We start from the raw sequence: 20,004 nt of genomic DNA on the forward strand, positions 1-20,004 counted from the left end.
TGTTTATCCGTTCACTGGGCATTTGGCTCAGCCGTGTTTTCTTCTATTCCTCACAGCAGGTAATCAAGGGGGCGGCTAAGTCTTGTGACAGAGAGTAGACCAGGATCTTGGTTTCAAGGTTTCGAGAGGTTTAGAACTATGTTATTTCGCTTATTAGAATCTTTTTCTTTTTGGCTATTAGATTAGATTTCTTTGGTTGTTTTTAGCTTTTCTTGGAAATAGTTTGTTTGGAGACCTTTATATCTTATTTGAGGTTATATTCAATTTCGTTATGGAAGATTTTATTTTGTATTGGAGACTATATTTTGGAGGTTTTATATAGCGTTCCGTTACGTTTTGAAGTAACCTCCCTTCCTTCGGAATGGGGGTGTTACAAGGGGGATGTTCAATCGAGGAGTAGGAGACATGGGTTATCGATGGGAGCAGTGGGGGATGAGGATCGTTGATCAGAACAATGGTGGAGGAGGGTTGAGAAAGGTCATCGTAGGGATCAAAGTTACAGGTGAAAACGGACGGGGAAGGAAAAAAAGGTGACATGGCTGGAGGTGGGGAGACGTGAGTTTTGCAGATTCGTCGGAAGGTCACCAGAGTTGCAGGTTCATCGAAGTTTCGTCGGGAGAAAAACCGACGACGACAAGAAACAAAATGATTTTTATTTGTGTTGGGGCCTCCAAGTTGTAATATATTCATTTTGCCCCTGGTTTAAAAAAAGTTAATTAAAAAATTGCTGTAAAAAAATGGAAAATGGAAAAAGACCTTTATGCCCTTATTATTAACGGACCTGGTAGACGGTCGTTAGGTCGAAGGACCAAATCTAACAGAAAATGCATACCATAGGCACCAAAACCATGATAAATGAACCCTAGGGACGATTTCCATAAAAATAGCAAACCATAGGGACCATTACTATAATTATTGAAACCGCAATTCCCACCTCTATGTTGCTTATGACCGGTAACTGCTATTGGACCGCAATTAACAACATTACCATAATTTTTTAGATCTATAAGATTTGATTTGGTGGATAATACTAAGGGTACACTATGCTAATATGCCTTAAGGGTGCGTTTGGTATGCAGACTACATGGGATAAGACGGGACAAAAAAAACAGTCTCATGTTTGGCATGTCATGGAAAAAAAACATGGGCAAGGTTGGACTATTTTTAATTTTAGTGGGACAAATCTTGATATTTTTGGTTCCATCAAAAAATGTGAAACAACATGGGACTAAAGTTAAAATGACAATATTTTGATTGATTTGTTGTCATTTTACAATCATTATATGATATAAAATAACATTGAACAACATTTAAGGGTAATATGGTCATTTTAATAGGTATGTCCTGTCATGTCTTGTCCTAGTCGTACCAAACATAGGATATACAATTAGTCATGTCCCGTCCTGTCCTGTCACGTCTCGTCCTGTCCCATTTAGTCTGTATACCAAATACTACCTAAATGATCCATATATCAGGGTTAGACGCTGATGAGCACATTGAACTTTCAACGTGGCATCGAGCTCTTACAACCCATACACAATGACACAATTCTCAGGGGCGTGGTTTACCCACTGGGCTAATAGCCCGCTGTGCGATGGGGGTGCACCATGCCAAAAGCGAGAGAAACCCTATCCATCTTTTTTCTTTTTATGCTCTCATGCTTTTCGTCACTGGATAGAATGGAAAGGCAAATAAATGTTTATTATTTTCCGTCTATAAATATCCAAATTTTGATGCCTAATATCCATAAATCATTCGAACTGTATAGGAACAATAATCCGTTTTAGCCTGAATGGGTTGTAGTGGAATCATACCCTCTCTGATCCATTCAACACATGCAAATTTCTTTTCCGTCAATATGTTCTACAATTTGCACTTGAATTCCTTTTGTACCTACTTGTTCAATTAATTCCATAGCCTTCTTCGTTGTTTTGAGAAAATAAACTCGATTTTTTAATTGGTCAGATAATTTTCGGTTGTAAATTTTGCAAGAATAAGTAGGATCTCTTGTAAAATAGGAGCAACGCCAAACCCTCTAAATCGCAAACCTGCATTCTCCTACCCGTTGTCCCCCTTTTTTGGCTCTTCCTTTATGGGGTTGTTGTGTAAGACGTGAATAACACCTGCTCGAACGTCCATGAATTTTATCATCAACTTGATGCCCATCGTTCACCATTTGTTAGAAAAAGAAGTCAGAGGTACCAATATGACCAAACCCTAAAACCTCGAGTACTGACCTGCAACTAATTGGATTCTTTAACCAGGGTCAATAGTGAATTAGTGATGCCTATTGAAAACAGTTGGAAGGGATTCGAGAACTGCAGCTTTTCCTCTTCACCTTGAAAAGCCGGATCTCTATGCTGCTACTGTCCATGAAAGAGTGAGTTGATTTCCTATCATTGTTCTTCGTCTTGCCAATTGCAGAATCTATACGGAAGACTTCTTTAACTGTAAGGTATCTGGCCTGTAATTGCATGACAAATTGTAGACATGTTGCACATCAGGTGTTCGATGAAATGCCTCACTAATATTGGTAAGTAATTACAGGAAATTTTGAAACATTCCCGTTTTTTGATCAATCATCCGAGATGAGCAGACTCTACGATGGGTGGAATGAAATTTTAAAGATTCAGAAGTTCCGGAGAACGGTGGGATACACGATATTCTTTTCTTTCTCGGCGCTCATTAGCTACGCATACAACTCCAATACGTACGTATACTGTTATTGATTGCATACACAACCCCGAGTTGGTGTCTGATGAATTTATTATTATATTGATAAGCTATAAGATCATGACAAACAACCAGTTCGTTTGAAAAAGAAATCATACTTCCCCAATGCTTACAAACCAATCGTCTAAAGTTGTTATGAAAATTTTGGGTTTTTTAAATTTCTCTTTCCCTCTTCATTTAATTATTGCAGTACAAGAGCTGGGTACTCCAGAGGTGATCAGTTTTATGCATCATATCCTGCTGGGAGTGAGCTTTTGACTGATACTACTAAGGTCAGTGGTATTTCATTATTTTGCAATGAATTGTTTGTTGTTGGAGTTCAGGAGAGGACTGAGCTCTCGGTTTGTGATTAGTTGTATAAATCTGCTCTTGGGAATTGCTTCGAAGAGGAAGAATGGGGGCCGATCGAATGGTCTGTAATGTCTAAGCATTTTGAGCGTCAAGGGAAATCACCATACGCATATCATGCGGTAAGTTACCTGGACTGCACACTTACCCTTCTTTCTCTAATTTTTTTTCACGGAAAAAACCAAAGCATCTATTGGGATTCTCTTTCATGTCTCTGATTGTCAGGATTGTTTCCCCCCTCATACATGTAAAAACATGATCAAAATGGCCTGAGGTGGGGATTGAAACGTAGCGTGTTAGGATTATAGTGTAGTGGCAGCCAAGTTTTACATGTAAACGATAACAAACTTAGAGATGATAGACATTTTAATGGAGGAAGGGATCGGTTTAAAATGTAAATGTGTTGGTTGCAGGTGTTTGTAAACTGTTAAAAGTTTAGCTGATTTGGGACGAGCCATAGACTTTGTGAAGCTACATTAAGGGGTTAAAAGGGATTAAACAAATCAGTAGATGTTAACGTCATGTTCATTCATGACATTAGGCATGCACATGCAATAAAGATAACGGTAAACATGGATGCTGTAAAATGGCAAAACTCTAAACATCCAGAAGCTGATTGAATTAAACAAGGATGCTGTCAAAAATTGCTGGCGACTTCATACTTGTAATTATTGAATGCCTGTCTAGCATCAAGAATCACTCTCAAATAGTCAAAATCCATTTGGATTGGAAAAAATGGACTTCACATCAAGGCTCTTCAGTCTTCTCAGTAAACATCAGAAATTGTGTAAATTCTACAAATGTTCGTTGATTATCATGATTGATATTCTTCCTTGCAAATTGTTGTAGGGATTACAATGGGATGGGGTCATTCCTGATTATCTGCCTCACACCCTTTATGTGTCCCATAGTATATGGAAATGCAAATGAACCATTAAGATCAGTATACAGAGGTTTAGTTGGACATGTGTACAGAAATCACCTAAACCCATTTGACTTCTTAATGAATAACTGCTTGCTGTAACATCCCTTTGCACTAGATCCAAATCCTCAAATGAGTATGATCAACACATACATGATAATAGTTGCAGGAAACGATTTTTTTACATAGTTTAGCAATGTCTACTTACTCGATTGTTGCTAAAATTCTTTTTGTACCTTGTGAATTTTCCGTAGTAAACATTCATATGAGGAGGGGGTGCCCATCTCCTATTATTAAGATGAAAACTTAATAGTAAATGGGTAAGACAGGAGATCTTTATCATGATTATCGTAACCATTCTTCTACAAAAATTGGATCGGAGAAGTTGTAGTCATGTTTATAATCCATATCCAACAATGAATCGACTTCAGATTGCATATAAGTTTGCAAATGACTTGCTTTTAGAACTATTTGGCCAACTTTGGGATCAAGTAACAGGAGCAGAAATAACATATTTGTGTTTTTGCAGCAATACCAGGCACACCTTGCCTCTAATGGACATCTTGATGGAAGTGGATAATGGAAGGATATGAATCCAGAATGAGTCCGAGACGGAAAGATGTATTAATAAACATTTGCAAATGGATAACAGTTCTGAAGAAGTCAGAAGCTTATGAGCGTTTGATGAGTTCAAATCCATCAGTGGTATTATGTGATGATCTACTTGAATGAATTTGTTGTTTTCATGGGTCACTTTTTTATTTCAATAATATCGCATTGAAAGACTTGGAAAGGATGTCATCTTCGGATTAATGTAGCACTAAGAAACATTCTTGAAATATATGGAAACATTCAATGATCAGTGGAAAAGGAGACACGGTTGCTTTTGTAACATACAAAGAGAGTTATTTTTTATATTCCAAGTTATTTAACATTGTCATCTAACTTATTAACTGGTTTTAATTCTTGCAAGTAAATTTTTTTTTGTATGAAAGGTGCATCCGTAAACTTTGAAGGGTGATCGAGGATACTAGAGCATTTTCAATAGATTCTTCAAAATGCAGAAGTAAAAAACCAAAAAATTACCATCATCTTCGACAGATTCTCTATTTTGGAGATTACATGATTAATTATATTATTAAAATATTCAATACAACTTATAAAAGATAATTTTTCTCTCATAAGTAACCATTTTTGGAGAAATATCCAAATTTTTTTACTTCAACAGATTTTATTATATATTGAAATATTTTAACAACCATCCAAATCATTTCGAAGCTTTGTTTTTCCTTCATTGCCCTTTAGTTTCTCTCGATCTACATCTCTGGTGTCCTCTATCCGTCTCTTAACTTTATCTCATGCAACTTATCTCTAGCTTCAAGTCATCTCTACTCCTCGTTAGAGTTGCATGTATCAATTGACACCAATGAGGTATTGTTAGAGATGAACCGGCATCAATGGAGCTATCAATCGCTATTGCAAGTATCAATCAATATCTCGGTTTAGATGCTTCCAGATGGGAAGATAATTCATGTGTTCCTTGAGAACTAGGGTTTCAATAAAATTTGTTTCAGTCGAATGGTTTAGATGTGTTTGCTTTTTCGGTCCTTATTGTTTGATAAAATGTCTCAATAACATATTTACTAATTGTTCAATAAAAGTTTCCAACAAGTTTTTTGGTGTTTTTCCATGGGCACAAGTAAATTTGTTGAAAAACATGTATATTTTACTTGTATTCTTAGACACTTGTAAGCATAATGAGCTACGTATTTTGGTTTCTTCAAGATTGTGTTCAACATCAACTATAGGGGGTGTTAGAGATAGTTTATTTTATCATTCTCTACAAAAGTCTTTATCAACTTATTATAAGTTAGAATAGTTTAACTTAAAAAACTCTTTGTTATCGGTTTGGCACCGATATAAGCTATTTATCCAAACCCTCAAAAGTGTTTATTATCGATGTAACACCAGAATAAATCAGTAAGTGGTTTTTATAAGCAATCTCAAACAACCCCAACCCCTAAGGCATGTTAGATTAGACCTGCAATTCTGCGTTTTGATGAAATTCAAGATCGTTGTATGGTTCATGATGTTACGACTCTACGACTCTACTTCGATTATGCAAATGGAAAAAACCTTGACTTTCACCACAAATCTTCCTTAAAGGCTTGCTTACTGAATAAGTCCATAAATATTGAACACTATGAAAAATCCATCTTCCGACTTCAAAAACAATTAGCAAAAGGGATAAAACATGATTGCATTATTTTAAAATACCAGAAGTTGCATCTCTGAATTCAAAATAATTGTTTTAAATTTCTTAATTCAAATCCCTTTCAAAATTCATAAATCCAAAGAACAAACCTCTTAAATGTAATGGCTAATGGAGGCGGGAATGAGAAGAAAGATTTGAACCAGAAATCGAATAAGAAAAGCACAACCAAAGAGTTGCAACTTTTCAACGAATCCAGATTCAAAAAAGCACAAAACCCGTACTATGATGCCATCATTTACGTTCATCTCACACAAATTAACAATAATCATGTGAAATAAACGATAAAATCGATGTGAAGGGCGGTCGAATGAGAGGGCACCCTGCAGAAAACCTGCAGGTATTTCAGAGCCATTGATGTAGAACTCTCCCCTGTTTTTGACATTCGTGCCCATTTCATACAATCAAGATTGATTTTTAGATCTCAAACAGAAAAACTCGTATACCGTCGGATCTTGAAGACTTATCCTATGTTATGATGTTTACGGGTGAATCAGACAAAAAGAAATCTAGGGTTTATGGTTGCTTTACAATCAAACCCAAACGAAACCCTAGATTGAATTGAAGGGGACTTTATTTTTGGATTGCTTGTGTTTGTTTTATATAGGGCGACTCGGCGTTGAGTTTAGGTTAAATTTTGGGCTTTTTTATTGGCTCCAACCATAGGGGGCAAAATGGCAATCGTGTTATATTTTTGTTTGGATATTGAATTAATTACTGCACATCTATACTACCTTATAAATCAGATTTATCAAAAGTCTTACAAATAATTTTTAATGCACAAAATACTATACATTTATGCACAAAGTCTTAAAAACAACTCGTAATGCATTAAGTACTACTACGTTTTTTATTCAGTTTTAAAATCTCTTAATCTACAATTAAAATAACATATAGTGCAAGTTACCAATGCACGTTATTACATTTTCTTTTCATGTTCCCAAGATACTTTTGACACCTTTTAATCATGCATTCACTCTCTCATACCTTTATGTCTTCTCCTCATTCCTCAATGTGATATTCAAATTAATATTCACCATGAATTATTAAAAGTTTTCTCATTCATCTCTCATTCAATTGCTCTTGAACTATCGGTCTTGCTTTTGATCTCTTTATTCTTTGCTCTTGGTGTAAATCAAATACATTTGTGGAGTCGTTTAAATATGTTGGATTTTATATATATCGGATTTTAAACTGTCATTCAATTTTTTTTATCGATAGACTATAATTAGAACTATAACTCTTATTTATTCAAACTATATTAATATGTAAAGACCAAGTGTAACTTATATCATCATTAAATATTCTCTAATAAAACCAGTGAAACTTCAAAATCGTTAAAATTCACGGCTCCCGCCGCATTGCACGGGTACGCAACTAGTTTGTATTAAGAGTGCATTTGTTTACTTCTTAATAATTTCATTAAGAGACGCCTCTAAATCACTAATAGTAGAATTGTGTTTGACAAAAACACAGTGCGTCTCTTGATGGTTTTAAAATCATCTAAATGATTTTGTATCTTGAGCCTCTCTTAACCATCTAATACCCTAATTTTATTCTCAATAATTACTAAACAATTATATTTCATTTTGCACCATATCATGAGACCTATTAATCATTTTATACCAAACCATTCAATAACTGTCAACTAGCACCTTATTCTTCCATTCTTTCTCCTATGTATGTATATCTACCAAAATTGTCCAAGATGGTTATTTTAGACCTTTCCCACTCAGGAAAAAAAATATATCATTTTGTAATTGTTTTTTACTCAATTAATTGAAATGGTCCGGATTTCACAAATAGCAATTTAATAACTTGTGTAATCTATTACGTACGTAACACCCTGATGCTAAAACTGATCTAATAACTTCTTATTCAACTTAAAAACCTTGGTGAAAAATATTTGAAGCCCACAACTTAAGTCTTATAAAGAGTTCACAGATCTTATTTTCTTTCTACGAGGGACGAGTTGTTACAAACTCCCCCACTTAAACTCCTAACATCCTCATTAGATTTGCCCAAAATCTTTTTCTTTGTAATTGTCAATGTGAGATTCGCCTAAGACGTTACAGATACTCCCCACTAGAGGACTCATCATACCCGATAAGATTTGCCTCACCATCCCGATGGTACAAGAATCAACCCTGATACCATTTACAATACCCCAAAGCCCAAAGCAATAAGCTAGCCGATAATTTCATAAACTTAAATAATGATGAAAGTTATTGATAGTCAACAACTTAAGGCTTATAAGAATTTTAAAAATCTCATTTTTTATTAACGTGAAACAAATTGTTGTAATTTATAAATCTAATATTAATAAAATAACACTTTAAAAACTTCCCAAAAAAAAAAGCCTTACAAGATCATGGACATTACAAGTAGCACTTAAAAAGTACCAAAAAGAAACCAAACTCTTGAACTTAAAACAATGAGTTTGGTATTGAAGAGAGAAATGATTCAATGAATGAAAAGGTTAAATAACGTAATCTGCATGATCCAGTTAGGCCCATCCTAATGCCTAAATAGGCCTAAAGTCCATTTAATCATTTATAATCAGGCCCATCATTGTGGCCCATTTTCAGTATTCATTTCATTTTAATGTTTAAAAATTGGAATTTACATGAAAAAGAATCATTTTATTTTGTAACATTACTTTTAAACTTCAAAATTTAACTTGAATATCAAAATCACTTCACCAATAAAATACAAAACATACAACATCAAGTAAACAATAAATGAGGAACAACAAGATGTTTGAACATACTAATTAATGTACCCACAATCTAAAGCAAACAATGGTGGTGTTTGATCGGTTTGAGCTTGACTTCAAATGTCAAACGTACCTAAAGGTCCCAGGTTCAAATCCACAGAGAAATAAAAATCTTTTTGTGGCCACGGAGGTTCAAATGCGGTGACTCCGGGCTATCTGCAAAACAGGTGGTTGTCCTGGGATTAGTCGGCTCACATAGCGGATTGGATATCCAAGTTAATAAATAAAAAAAAAAAACAAGGTTTTTTTTTTTTACAACGTTAGATTCTATTTACGAAAGAGTAATTGGTGTAGTTTAGCATTACTCTGGTTATCGGTCGAGTACATTCTTTCAAGAGGTTAAAGGTTTTAAATCTCACCAAAGGCTAATGTTTATGAAAGGATTACGAAAAAAGTGGATGATAAACTTGGCATTTACGTCATCAAATGATACAAAATGAATAGGTTAACGCTTAAAAAAGTATTAAATAAATTTTTAAAACTTTATTACATTAATCGAGGAAAAACTATTCACAAAATTAAATGAGAAGTAAAGCAAGGCTTATTATGTTATGATTATCTTACCCTAATGAAATTATGATCAACACAACATTTAGTGGTAAAAAATTTGGTGATAAATTCTCTTAGGATCGTTTACCAGATACTTATTATGTAAATAGTTATTCGATGTTACTTATCATGTCGAGTGTGTATGGTAAATACTGAGAATCTTAATAGCATAGTGAGAATCAAAAATCATACCCGGTAAATGAGATAAAAGAGTCTTGCTTAATAGCACTTATCAAGTAAAGAACATGTACCAATAATTTATTTTAATGAGTAAGTGATAGCAGTAACCTTTGCGGGTAAGTACTTGGTAAACGACCCTCTAAGAAGACTATTTACTTGTATGACCATATCTAGAGTAAAGTTCAATTTTGGGGTCTAACGTTTGCAATTTTTAATAGATATTGTCCCTAAACTTTAAAATTTGGGATATGGTCCTTCGTGTTTCTTAATTCTTAACGACTTTGGTCCCTCTATCTACATTAAGTTTTTTTTCGTTAAGCTCATTTAAATAAGGGATATTTTAGTCACTTTCACTGTTTTCTTAGTTTTATATTAAAATTAAAAAACATATTATATTTTAATTTTAATTTGTAAAACGAAAAAAAGAAAAGGAAAAAATGATAGCCACCACCTTTCATTTTTATTTATTTAATTTTTGTTTTATAAATTTAAAATTAGGAGTGTTAAAAAAACTATTGAACCATTCAAACCGCACGGACTAAGTCAAATCAGACCATTTTTTTGTTATTTTTTTTAGTTTAAATCACATAAGAAACCCAAACCGCTTAAATCAGTTATACAAGACCCTTTTTTGTGATCCGCTTTGATCAATTTGGTCACTTGCTACCAAACAGCTCGGTGTGGAAAAAAAATTAAACCGCTATTGTGGTTTGGTGTGTGGTTTGAGGGTTAAACCGCCCAAATCATACCATAAACACCCCAACTTGAAATTAAAACTGATATTTGCCAAATTTATAGCAGAAAACAAAGTAAAATTTTGCTTATTCAAGTGACAAAATGAATAATTCTGGCATGTACATATTCAATGATATAAAGTTTATGCTATTATATATTTTTCTGAATTTCACACACACACACACACACACACACATATATATATATATAGAGAGAGAGAGAGAGAGAGAGAAACGATCAAAATGCAAATTATCCATATTTGTATAAACCGTGCAAACCACTCTTATCCTTCGATTTCGTTGTTTAATCTTATGAAATTTTTTTATATAATATTTTTTTGATGAAGTTATTTATGAAATTTTAATGAAATTATTGCATGTATTTATCTAAAATTAATCTATACTATATTATAAAACATTTGACAAAAACTCTTAAAAATTATTTTTTATGCATAAAATACTGTTTATTGATGCATATTACTTAAAATTCAATATTACAAGTAAATTATGCATAAATACAACTTATTAAAACTCTATGTTTGAGCCAGGTTGCTTCTAACACCTTATCGCGTCAATTGAAGTCCACCTTATTGTTGATGAATGCAGATCCAGAAGAATGGGTCTGGGCTTTCGAAAAAGCCGAAACATCTCCCGATTGGGTTTCAACTATTGGTCTATTTTACGTGCACTCTTGCGTGAACCAAGACTGATTTAAGGTTAGTAGTTTCATTCTTAGCAAGATCCCCAGCTATTGAATCTGTTGTCGTCGGCGGGGCTACTTCTTCTTCTTTCGAAATGAGAAGATAATTAGAATAATTATTGAGTTCTAATAGAATACTTAATTATTATCATTATAAAAAATATATATTATCAAACCTAAATTAATTTACTTCGTTACGTTAAATTAAATTATAAAAAAAATTTGAATTAAAAAAATACACAAACAAGAACTTTTAAATAGTTAATTTGTTACTAATATTGATATATTTTTTTGTAAATTTTATAGGATATTTTCGAGTTTATATTTTATTCAAAAATAAAAACATTATTGCTTTTTCAAAACTACATAAAATCGTATTATATCGACATGGATAATAAATAAAACGAAACATTGAAATGAAAATGTGTCTCGGAAGTACCCTTCTATATAATAAAAATGATAATATTCATGATTAACATTCTCCCCAATAAAAATGATTAATCAACCTCTTATAATTACAAAAAATGAATAAAATAAAAAATTATGATTGATTGAATGAGGTTTGTACGATTTATATAAATAACGTGATTTGCATAGTCTATACAAATATGAATGGTTTGCATTTGATCGTTCTCGTGTGTGTATATATATATATATATATATATATATATATATATATATATGAAAATGACACACATACACATGGACAAGTTGGATCCATTGGGAACCATCAAATCCAATAGGTGAAAGAAGTGACTTATCCTAAACTATTATTCAACAAACTCCTGAAATAGATTAATACGTTTCTATGATTTAATTATTTTGATATAAAAAAAACGATTAATAGATATTTTTTTAATTAGAAATATTTGTTTAAGGTAATAAAATAAAAACAAGGGAAAAAAAAAAGAAAGAGATAACATATTTGGTTACTGAATCTCAGAGGAATGTTTTTCCATTTCACATGGACTTTGCATCTTCTATACCTCTTTTTTTTTGTCATAAACTTTTAATATTTAATTAAACACAAAACATTTATTTGTATAACCAGTTTTAAAACATAAAAAATAAATTAACAATTAATATTTTAATAAACCGATATTTTAAACATTAAAGAATTGAGTAATGCATCAATGACTGACTGTATTAAAATAAAAAGTATCGACTCTTTTGGTTTAGACATTTTATTAGTGATTATATTTGTACTTTTGTTTCTTCAATGTTCATTAAAGATCAGAAAAGAACACAAATACATGTTTCACACAAATCAGATCTCTTAAAAAACAAGAAAGCATCTACGGATCCATTTATTGTGCATAATTTGTGGTCCTAATTACACAAAGTATGTGTGTTGGACCACAGGAGTTATGTAATCTAGAAATAGAATGGCAAAGAGATATTGATTTATATAAAAGTATGGAGGGATGGATCTTGATTGAAATCCATGAACAAAAGTTTGAGGTTAGGTAGTGATAAAGTGTTAGGGGTGTGTGTATGCATGTGCAAGTGCATGGGGTTGATGATTATGCCACATGAACATATATCAACAACAAGAGGAATTCATGTATGTATAAAGATATGATTCATATTTTTAATTGTTTTTTTTTTCATTTTAAATAAGTTGTTTTTTAATATAATAAAAAATATATAATTTAAAAGAAATTCAGATGATCAATTCGAAAATATCAAAGTTTATATATGGATCGTTTTGTTACTTACTGATACCCAAGAAAAAAGTAAACTATATGTAATTCTTGTATTAATTTAGTTAGTATCAGATATAATGATCAGACGGTGATGGAATTGGATGTCATTTTCTATTACCCATATATCCTACAACTGTAGTTACACTATTCCATATTCATCATGCCTTTGGTTAATTATTTTATATCAGTTTTGGTCCTAATTCATCTTTCTAATATCAGATTTTTATCAATCATTGTAAAAAAAAAATGCAAGTATGACAATTGAAAATGATATACTATGCCTTTGGTATAGAAAAGCAAACTAAAAATACAATCATAATTTTTTGTGAAATTTATGCTATCTATTTACTAGTGTATGTTGTGCATCTTGGTATCAAAATACGCACACATGACGAATATGAGGTTTTATGGTATGAGGTATCTCATATAATTTCCATCGAGGATGAGGTTGCGATGAGAAGCGGAAGCATAAGTTTTTCTGAAAAGTAACACAATTTGACTATAAAAACAAATTTGCTGAAATATTTTACAATATTAGTATAAATCGGTTGGTTGGTTTTTTATCATTGCAGATAAAGGACCCATGTTTGATTCTAGGTTGTAATTTTTTTTTTCTACATGTAAAAAACATCAAAATTGACAAAAAGGAACTCGAACCCAGGTTTTCATACAAAATGGGCAACTTTTTTTTTATTAACCTGAATATCCAACCCGCTATACGAGCCGACTAATCTCAGGGCGATCTCCTGCTTTGCAGATAGTCCGGAGTCACCGCATTTGAACCTCCGTGGCCACAAGGGGATTTTTATTTATCTTTGGATTTGAACCTGAGACCTCCTGATATTTCAAACCAATCAAACACTATATTTGTGGTTAAAATTGGCAACTTTTACTACCTATGTCATTAAAGACTTATGTCAAAACTTTAGCTTCGAAACTACGTGATGACACTATTCAGAAACGTAAAATTTTCCTTACGAAGGAACCATGAGCCATTGGCCCGTGCCACCGTATGGTCCATGTAGGTCCGCCACTTGTTACCATAGACTTTGTAAAAAGTAGAGCAGAAAGTATCTATAAACACTGATCTTTCAATGTAATAATTTAAACTGTATATTTATGTCGATCATTAATTCTATGCTTTTATGTTTGTAAACATAGAATTCAAATGGTAGATGGAAAAACTTATATAACATCTAAAAGTTACAAACAAGTGCAATATTTTAAAATGGACAATCATATTAATTCATAAAAGCTAGTAGTTGCATGTTGGTCATGTTACTAGGCCAACCCATGGTGTACCACCATTGATGTGTGCCACTTAAAGTTATGTAAAGGAATATTATATATTTGTAATAATAATGACATGGACATTTAATTAAATACTCAAATAAAATCATAATTTGGGAATTTTTCAATAATTTGATTGAATCATAATATCATGGATTTTATGTTATGTTTTTGAAAGTTAAATATCTTAGAATCGTTCTATTTTAACATCTTAACAATTAAGACGCAAATACAACATGTTTAAAGGAAATGCCCGTTCCCAACTTTCACTTTAAACTTTTCTTTTTCTATCATCATCCTTTTCTACATTGTTTATTGACGTTATTTAATTTGATCACACAATTACACAAATATGATGAAACAGATATAACAATAAAAATCTAAGTACAATAAATGTGGATATTGAGAAATTCTCATGATTACATAGAAGTTACAAATTTGAATTCCACACAACGTAACTTAACTTGGTGACTCCACGTAGTGAGAAGTTCACCATTTATATAGAAGGATCTGTAAGCAGCAGTCCCAAGGCGACCCACATCGCCTTACGCTAAAGCATTATGAGAAAGGGAAATCAGGTACCAGTCGCCTTGTTAAGTGGTTGTCTTAGAACAGAGTACCCGCAACTCCGCAGACGCCTAATTCCTACTGCAATCACCGTTGCCACTATTACCAATTAATATTATCGTATATACTATATTTAATTATAATTGAAGCCATGAAGTAAGAAAATGTAATAAAAATATTTAATCATTTATTATCATTTCACTCCAATATCGAAACTACGTTCTTTCAACCAAACATTCAAACTAGATTTTTTTTAGAGTATTCGATTCCAAAATTCTACCAACCAAACTTCATTTAATTTCGTTCTAATTCCTCTAATTAATTTCAATTCTACCTATTCCCATTATGCAACCAAATACCCTTTACTTACTTATACAAATATACCATCGTAAAACCAATAATTTGACAGCTTCTGCATCTGGCCTGTAATTTAATTCACAAAATAATGAAACAACTTTGTCCAAATACAAGACATGTCATGGGTTCGATCCCAAACCCTCCACTATCCTCAGCTGTCGAATGAACCAAAAAGATCCCCCTTCATATCGACGTCCATGAAAATGGGTCGAATGTGAAACCGATTGATATTACCAACCGAACAATTTAAACAGCTTCTAATCGAATAAAATTTAAAGGGGACGAATGTAAATGAAAAAAATCATTTCGGAAAAGAAAAAAAGAAGAAAAGGAAGGGGAAAAGGGCGACAAGGTGCACCTCTTTTGACTCGCGTGCTCCCCCTAACCTTGCTTCCATCAAGAGGGATTTCGAACCACGAACTTGCATCGCTTTCCCCATTTTGACCCTCCAATTACCATTCTTCAGAATTAATTAATCTTATCAAAATATCATCGGACAACCCAACAAAATTGCATGCACGTGACTTCGCTCAAACATTTTCAACCCCTCATTCATGCCTTCATTTACACTTCTACTATCATTAATTAATTAATTAATCTTTTAATCTACCAACATTTACTTATTATTATTCTTTTCTAGATGAATCATAAGAGTTGATGTATGTTTTTTTTCATACAAAAATTGTTTTTATTATTATTTATTATTTTTTTAAAAATGATATTTTTTTTATTTGAAATGTCAGATTAACTACAAGTTGAGATTATTCGACGATTATATTAAATACTTGATATTTTATTATATATAAACTTAAAATTATATGAAATCGTCCATTTTTTGTTACACTTTAAAAAATACATTGTACTTGTTGGATGACGTTGCTTTGATCGGAATGAGGGGGTTTTCTTCAAAGATTCAATGGTTTCCTGTGAAGATTTGATTTGATACCAAAAATCATAAATAAATCAAATGATAAAATTTAAATTTTATGTTACTTTTCGAAAAGAAAATTAGATTTGTAGCATGAATGCCATTCCTCATTCTTCGGTTTAGATCCTACATTTGGGTCGTTTACTAAACGTTTATTTGGTAAGTGCTTATCGGATAAATTTTCTCATCGGATGAATATGACAAGGGTCAAGAATCTCACAGGATAAGAGCGATAAGAAGGATGAAGAGTCTTACCCGATAGGTGAAGATGACAACCCTTACCCAGGTAAGCACTTACCCATTAAACTGTTGCATTCAATACGTTTTGATGTACTAAAATCTTGAACATTAAAATAAATCATAGTGTTGATTCATATCGATAAACACTTATGAGTAAATAACACATCAAAAGGCAAATTATTAGTTTTACAAATATCTTCTCTCTTGCGTATATTTGATAATTGTGAATAATCATAAAAAAAAGTGAAAAGAAAAATGAATTGAAATTAATAAGGATCGCACGAGTGTATGTGGGCCCACTTGCAAATGAACCAGGAAACCAAACAAACAACAAGAATCCATAAAACTCTTACCACACCTCTCCATTTTCATTTTTCTCATACAAATTGTTTACTTCACTTTGAACCACCACCTTCCCATTCATTGGTTCGAATTGAATCGCAGGGTTCCAAAATAAATGAATAAAAGATTTGATTTTAGCCAACAAAATAGATTCGAAATCAAATAACATATCAAAATACAAAATTATGTTAAATATAACATACGTTTCTATTTTCAACACTTTATAAGAAAAGCTTATAACATAAAACTCACCTTATAATCATAGAGAGAGATATGCAAACAACAGTAGCAATATGTAATAATCACATAATCGATTTCTACTAGCTTTTCCTTTCGGTTTCTCTTTTCTCGCTTCAAGAACACACATAAACTTCTTTTTATTTCCCTTAATTCCTTTTCCTCTCCGTCTCAATGAGATAACACCCAAATAACCCATAATAATCATAAAGAATTATATGAGACGGTTATGATTTAAAAAGTATTTAAGCATATTCATAAAACAAACCCCTCAACTTACCATCTTTATTCAGAAACAACCCCCGAACTTTATAATCGATAAACCCAGTTATCACACTTGTGGTCATGAAGATTCACTCAAGGATCAGCCAATGCATCTCATCAAATTTCAAATCCAGATGTTATCAGATCCCACGTTTACCAAAAAAAGTTCATCTCATCAAATTTCAATCATATTCTTATCAATTATCATTTATACGACTCATTTTATGTAAAAAACCTCATATGATTTTGAATAATTTCATAATGGAGATAAATATGGAGGACAACTAGAAAAATCCCAAAACCATAACGAATGGAACCAAACAAAGGCCCCTCACATCACATGTTATGGCACAAGCTGCCATGAAGGTAGATTTAACTTCCCATTTGCCTTTAGATTTGGCAACCTCCATTATCAATCAATTTTCAATGTTTGATTTTTTTTTGTTTCTCAACAAGATGGTACTGTGAGTTGGTTCGACATTTTTATCTTTTTCTTAAAAGAACTTATTATGAAGTCGAGTCCTTTCAGTAGTAACAAAACCTTATCGTTAGATACAAACACTCGAGTTCATTTTCGTCATGGTCCATGTCCTTGTGCCTTGTGCGGCCAATTCAGGCATATCCAAGAAAAAAAGAACTTGTATATATATATATATAAATTCTGTAATACATGTAGATTATTTCACAAAGAATAATAATTTATCATGACGATGTTTGTTTTAAAATAATTATAATATAAGGTTTGGTAGTTTTGTATGGACATGTGAGTATACACTTGAAAGGTATCTCTTTATTTGTATGTGATAGGTTATTATACAAGATATGATGACATGACTCAATCATGCATCCCCAAGAGACATTGATATTTTAGGTGGTTGAATGTGACATAGGTTTGTATAACCAATTTATTAATTTTATTATTTATATTTATTATGCTTTGTTTAATTTTATAAAAAATACAAGATTTTAAAGTATAAACTATGAACCACTCCCACGTAAATGATACCCGTGGGTCAACAATGAAAATGATGTTCATGGGGTTCTCCTATATCTAACTTATTAACTTCTTCTATAAACAAATATATAAAATACAAGTTAATTTTAAAATATTTTAACAGATGTAACAAATACTTATACAGGGATTTGAATATTAAACGTGATTATAATTCTTTAAAAGTCAAGTTTTATGTTCAAATCTAGACACCATCCATCTGTCTCGTATATATGATGACCATGTGACTCTTGAGAGTGTTTCAGATAGATGGAGATATATAGGTATATAACTGAGATGCACCTGGTCAATCCTTGTATCAAATGCAATTCATGAATGAGTATGAAATTAAAAGTGATCAATGGTTCATATTAATTCTTATGCTTCTCACTTTAACTTCACTTCTCAGGATCTTTTATAAATGTGTATATGTCATCTTTGAGGGGCCTAAGTGAAAATTTCTTTAGAAACAAAAATCGTATATTTAGTTTTAGACCCCCCAACTTTCGAAGGTTTTATAGTCAAAGCCTCCACTCTGGGTTTGGCATGTGAATGAATCTTTTGACTATTATTTTTGGTAATTAAATTTTAGAGCAAAATAACAAAAATTCAAGTTATTAAATCCACTAATTAATATTAAATATTTTTGGCAAAATTTTGTTGGATAGCAACTTCTAAACAACAATATTCGTGTACTAACTAAAGTTAATTATTAAATTAATTAATTTTTTTAAATTAAACTCATAAATGTAATGAAAACCATGGTCTATTGTGGGGGTATATCCGACCGATATGATATCACGACACATGAGATTCCAATCAATAAAAAGAATAGAAAATATTTATTTCAAAAAAAAAAAATCATTTATTTGAAAATAAAAAGCATAGATTAGATTATTTAGTTAAAATTAATAAGCATGATTTAGATGAAGACACTTACCAATAAATATAATAATATTAAATTTCATTAATAACATATAACTGATTTTAGTCAACCAAATTTATTAACTGATGATTACATGCATTTAAATTGAATAATGTTGTTTGTTATATTAGTTTTGTCTGGTTTAACACTACTTGTAATGAAAGATACTCTATTAGAAATTAAATAATATAAATCAAGACGGAGAAAGTGAAGAATGCAAAAATGTTACCGCGGTAATTTTTTATGTTCTTCCGATTCACTCGATGATTTATTTAAAAAAATGTGCCTTTTTTAAAACCCGTCTTCGAGCTTAGAGAGTTTTGTTTAAATGTTTAAAATTGTCGCTGTCGTATTAAATATATTAGTTAGTCATATAACCAGATGTAATAACATTTAAAGTTCAAGATAAAGTAACTCCTGTAGACCAATTAATGTAAATTTTCAGGAGTTTGGACTTTTCCTTTTTTATCTAAAAAATGGAGAAAAAAATCACAAAAACTGCTTTTTAGCCAAAAAAATTCAATTTTTGAATAAGTTGTTTTTAAAAATGAAAAATTGCATGAAAAATTAACATAGTATAATTTGATTCTTATTTTGGATGATGTAGTTTCAAAACTTTCATTTTGTTATCTAAATCGTAAAAAATTTAACATTGAAGTATTCGGGTAACCGGTTGAAACATTAACCGGTTACCATGTTGATGTGACGAGTGATAGTACTTTACATCTTAGTTACCAAAATAGAAGTTTTAAAAGTACGTTACCCAAAATATAAATCAAGTTAAAGTACGTTATTTTTTCATACAATTTACCCATTTTTTTAAAAAACTAGAAAGATATTCCCTCAATGCAACGAGATACACAACGATTTTATTGTTTTGTATTTTGTCGATATAATACGATTTTTTATGTGATTTTGAGAAAACGATAATATTTCTATTTTT

General features: G+C 31.6%; 1 protein-coding gene across 3 annotated transcripts; it reads left to right on the forward strand.

The window, feature by feature from the left end:
* Window positions 1–2,282: 2,282 nt before the first annotated feature.
* Window positions 2,283–4,865, forward strand: LOC112525510. Of its 3 annotated transcripts, none has more exons than XM_025135667.1 (5): window positions 2,283–2,450; window positions 2,548–2,710; window positions 2,924–3,005; window positions 3,087–3,203; window positions 4,533–4,865. In XM_025135667.1, the coding sequence occupies exons 2-5, from the start codon at window positions 2,589–2,591 to the stop codon at window positions 4,581–4,583; spliced, it is 372 nt and encodes a 123-aa protein (XP_024991435.1). In that variant the 5' UTR covers window positions 2,283–2,450; window positions 2,548–2,588; the 3' UTR covers window positions 4,584–4,865. The 3 variants fall into 3 exon arrangements, with proteins under 3 accessions (XP_024991435.1, XP_024991436.1, XP_024991437.1); XM_025135668.1 differs by having other exon boundaries at window positions 2,292–2,455; XM_025135669.1 differs by having other exon boundaries at window positions 2,292–2,380.
* Window positions 4,866–20,004: the final 15,139 nt, after the last annotated feature.

Source organism: Cynara cardunculus (genome assembly GCF_001531365.2).
Source record: "Cynara cardunculus var. scolymus isolate 2C chromosome LG 13, CcrdV1, whole genome shotgun sequence".
NCBI classification, from domain to species: domain Eukaryota; kingdom Viridiplantae; phylum Streptophyta; class Magnoliopsida; order Asterales; family Asteraceae; genus Cynara; species Cynara cardunculus.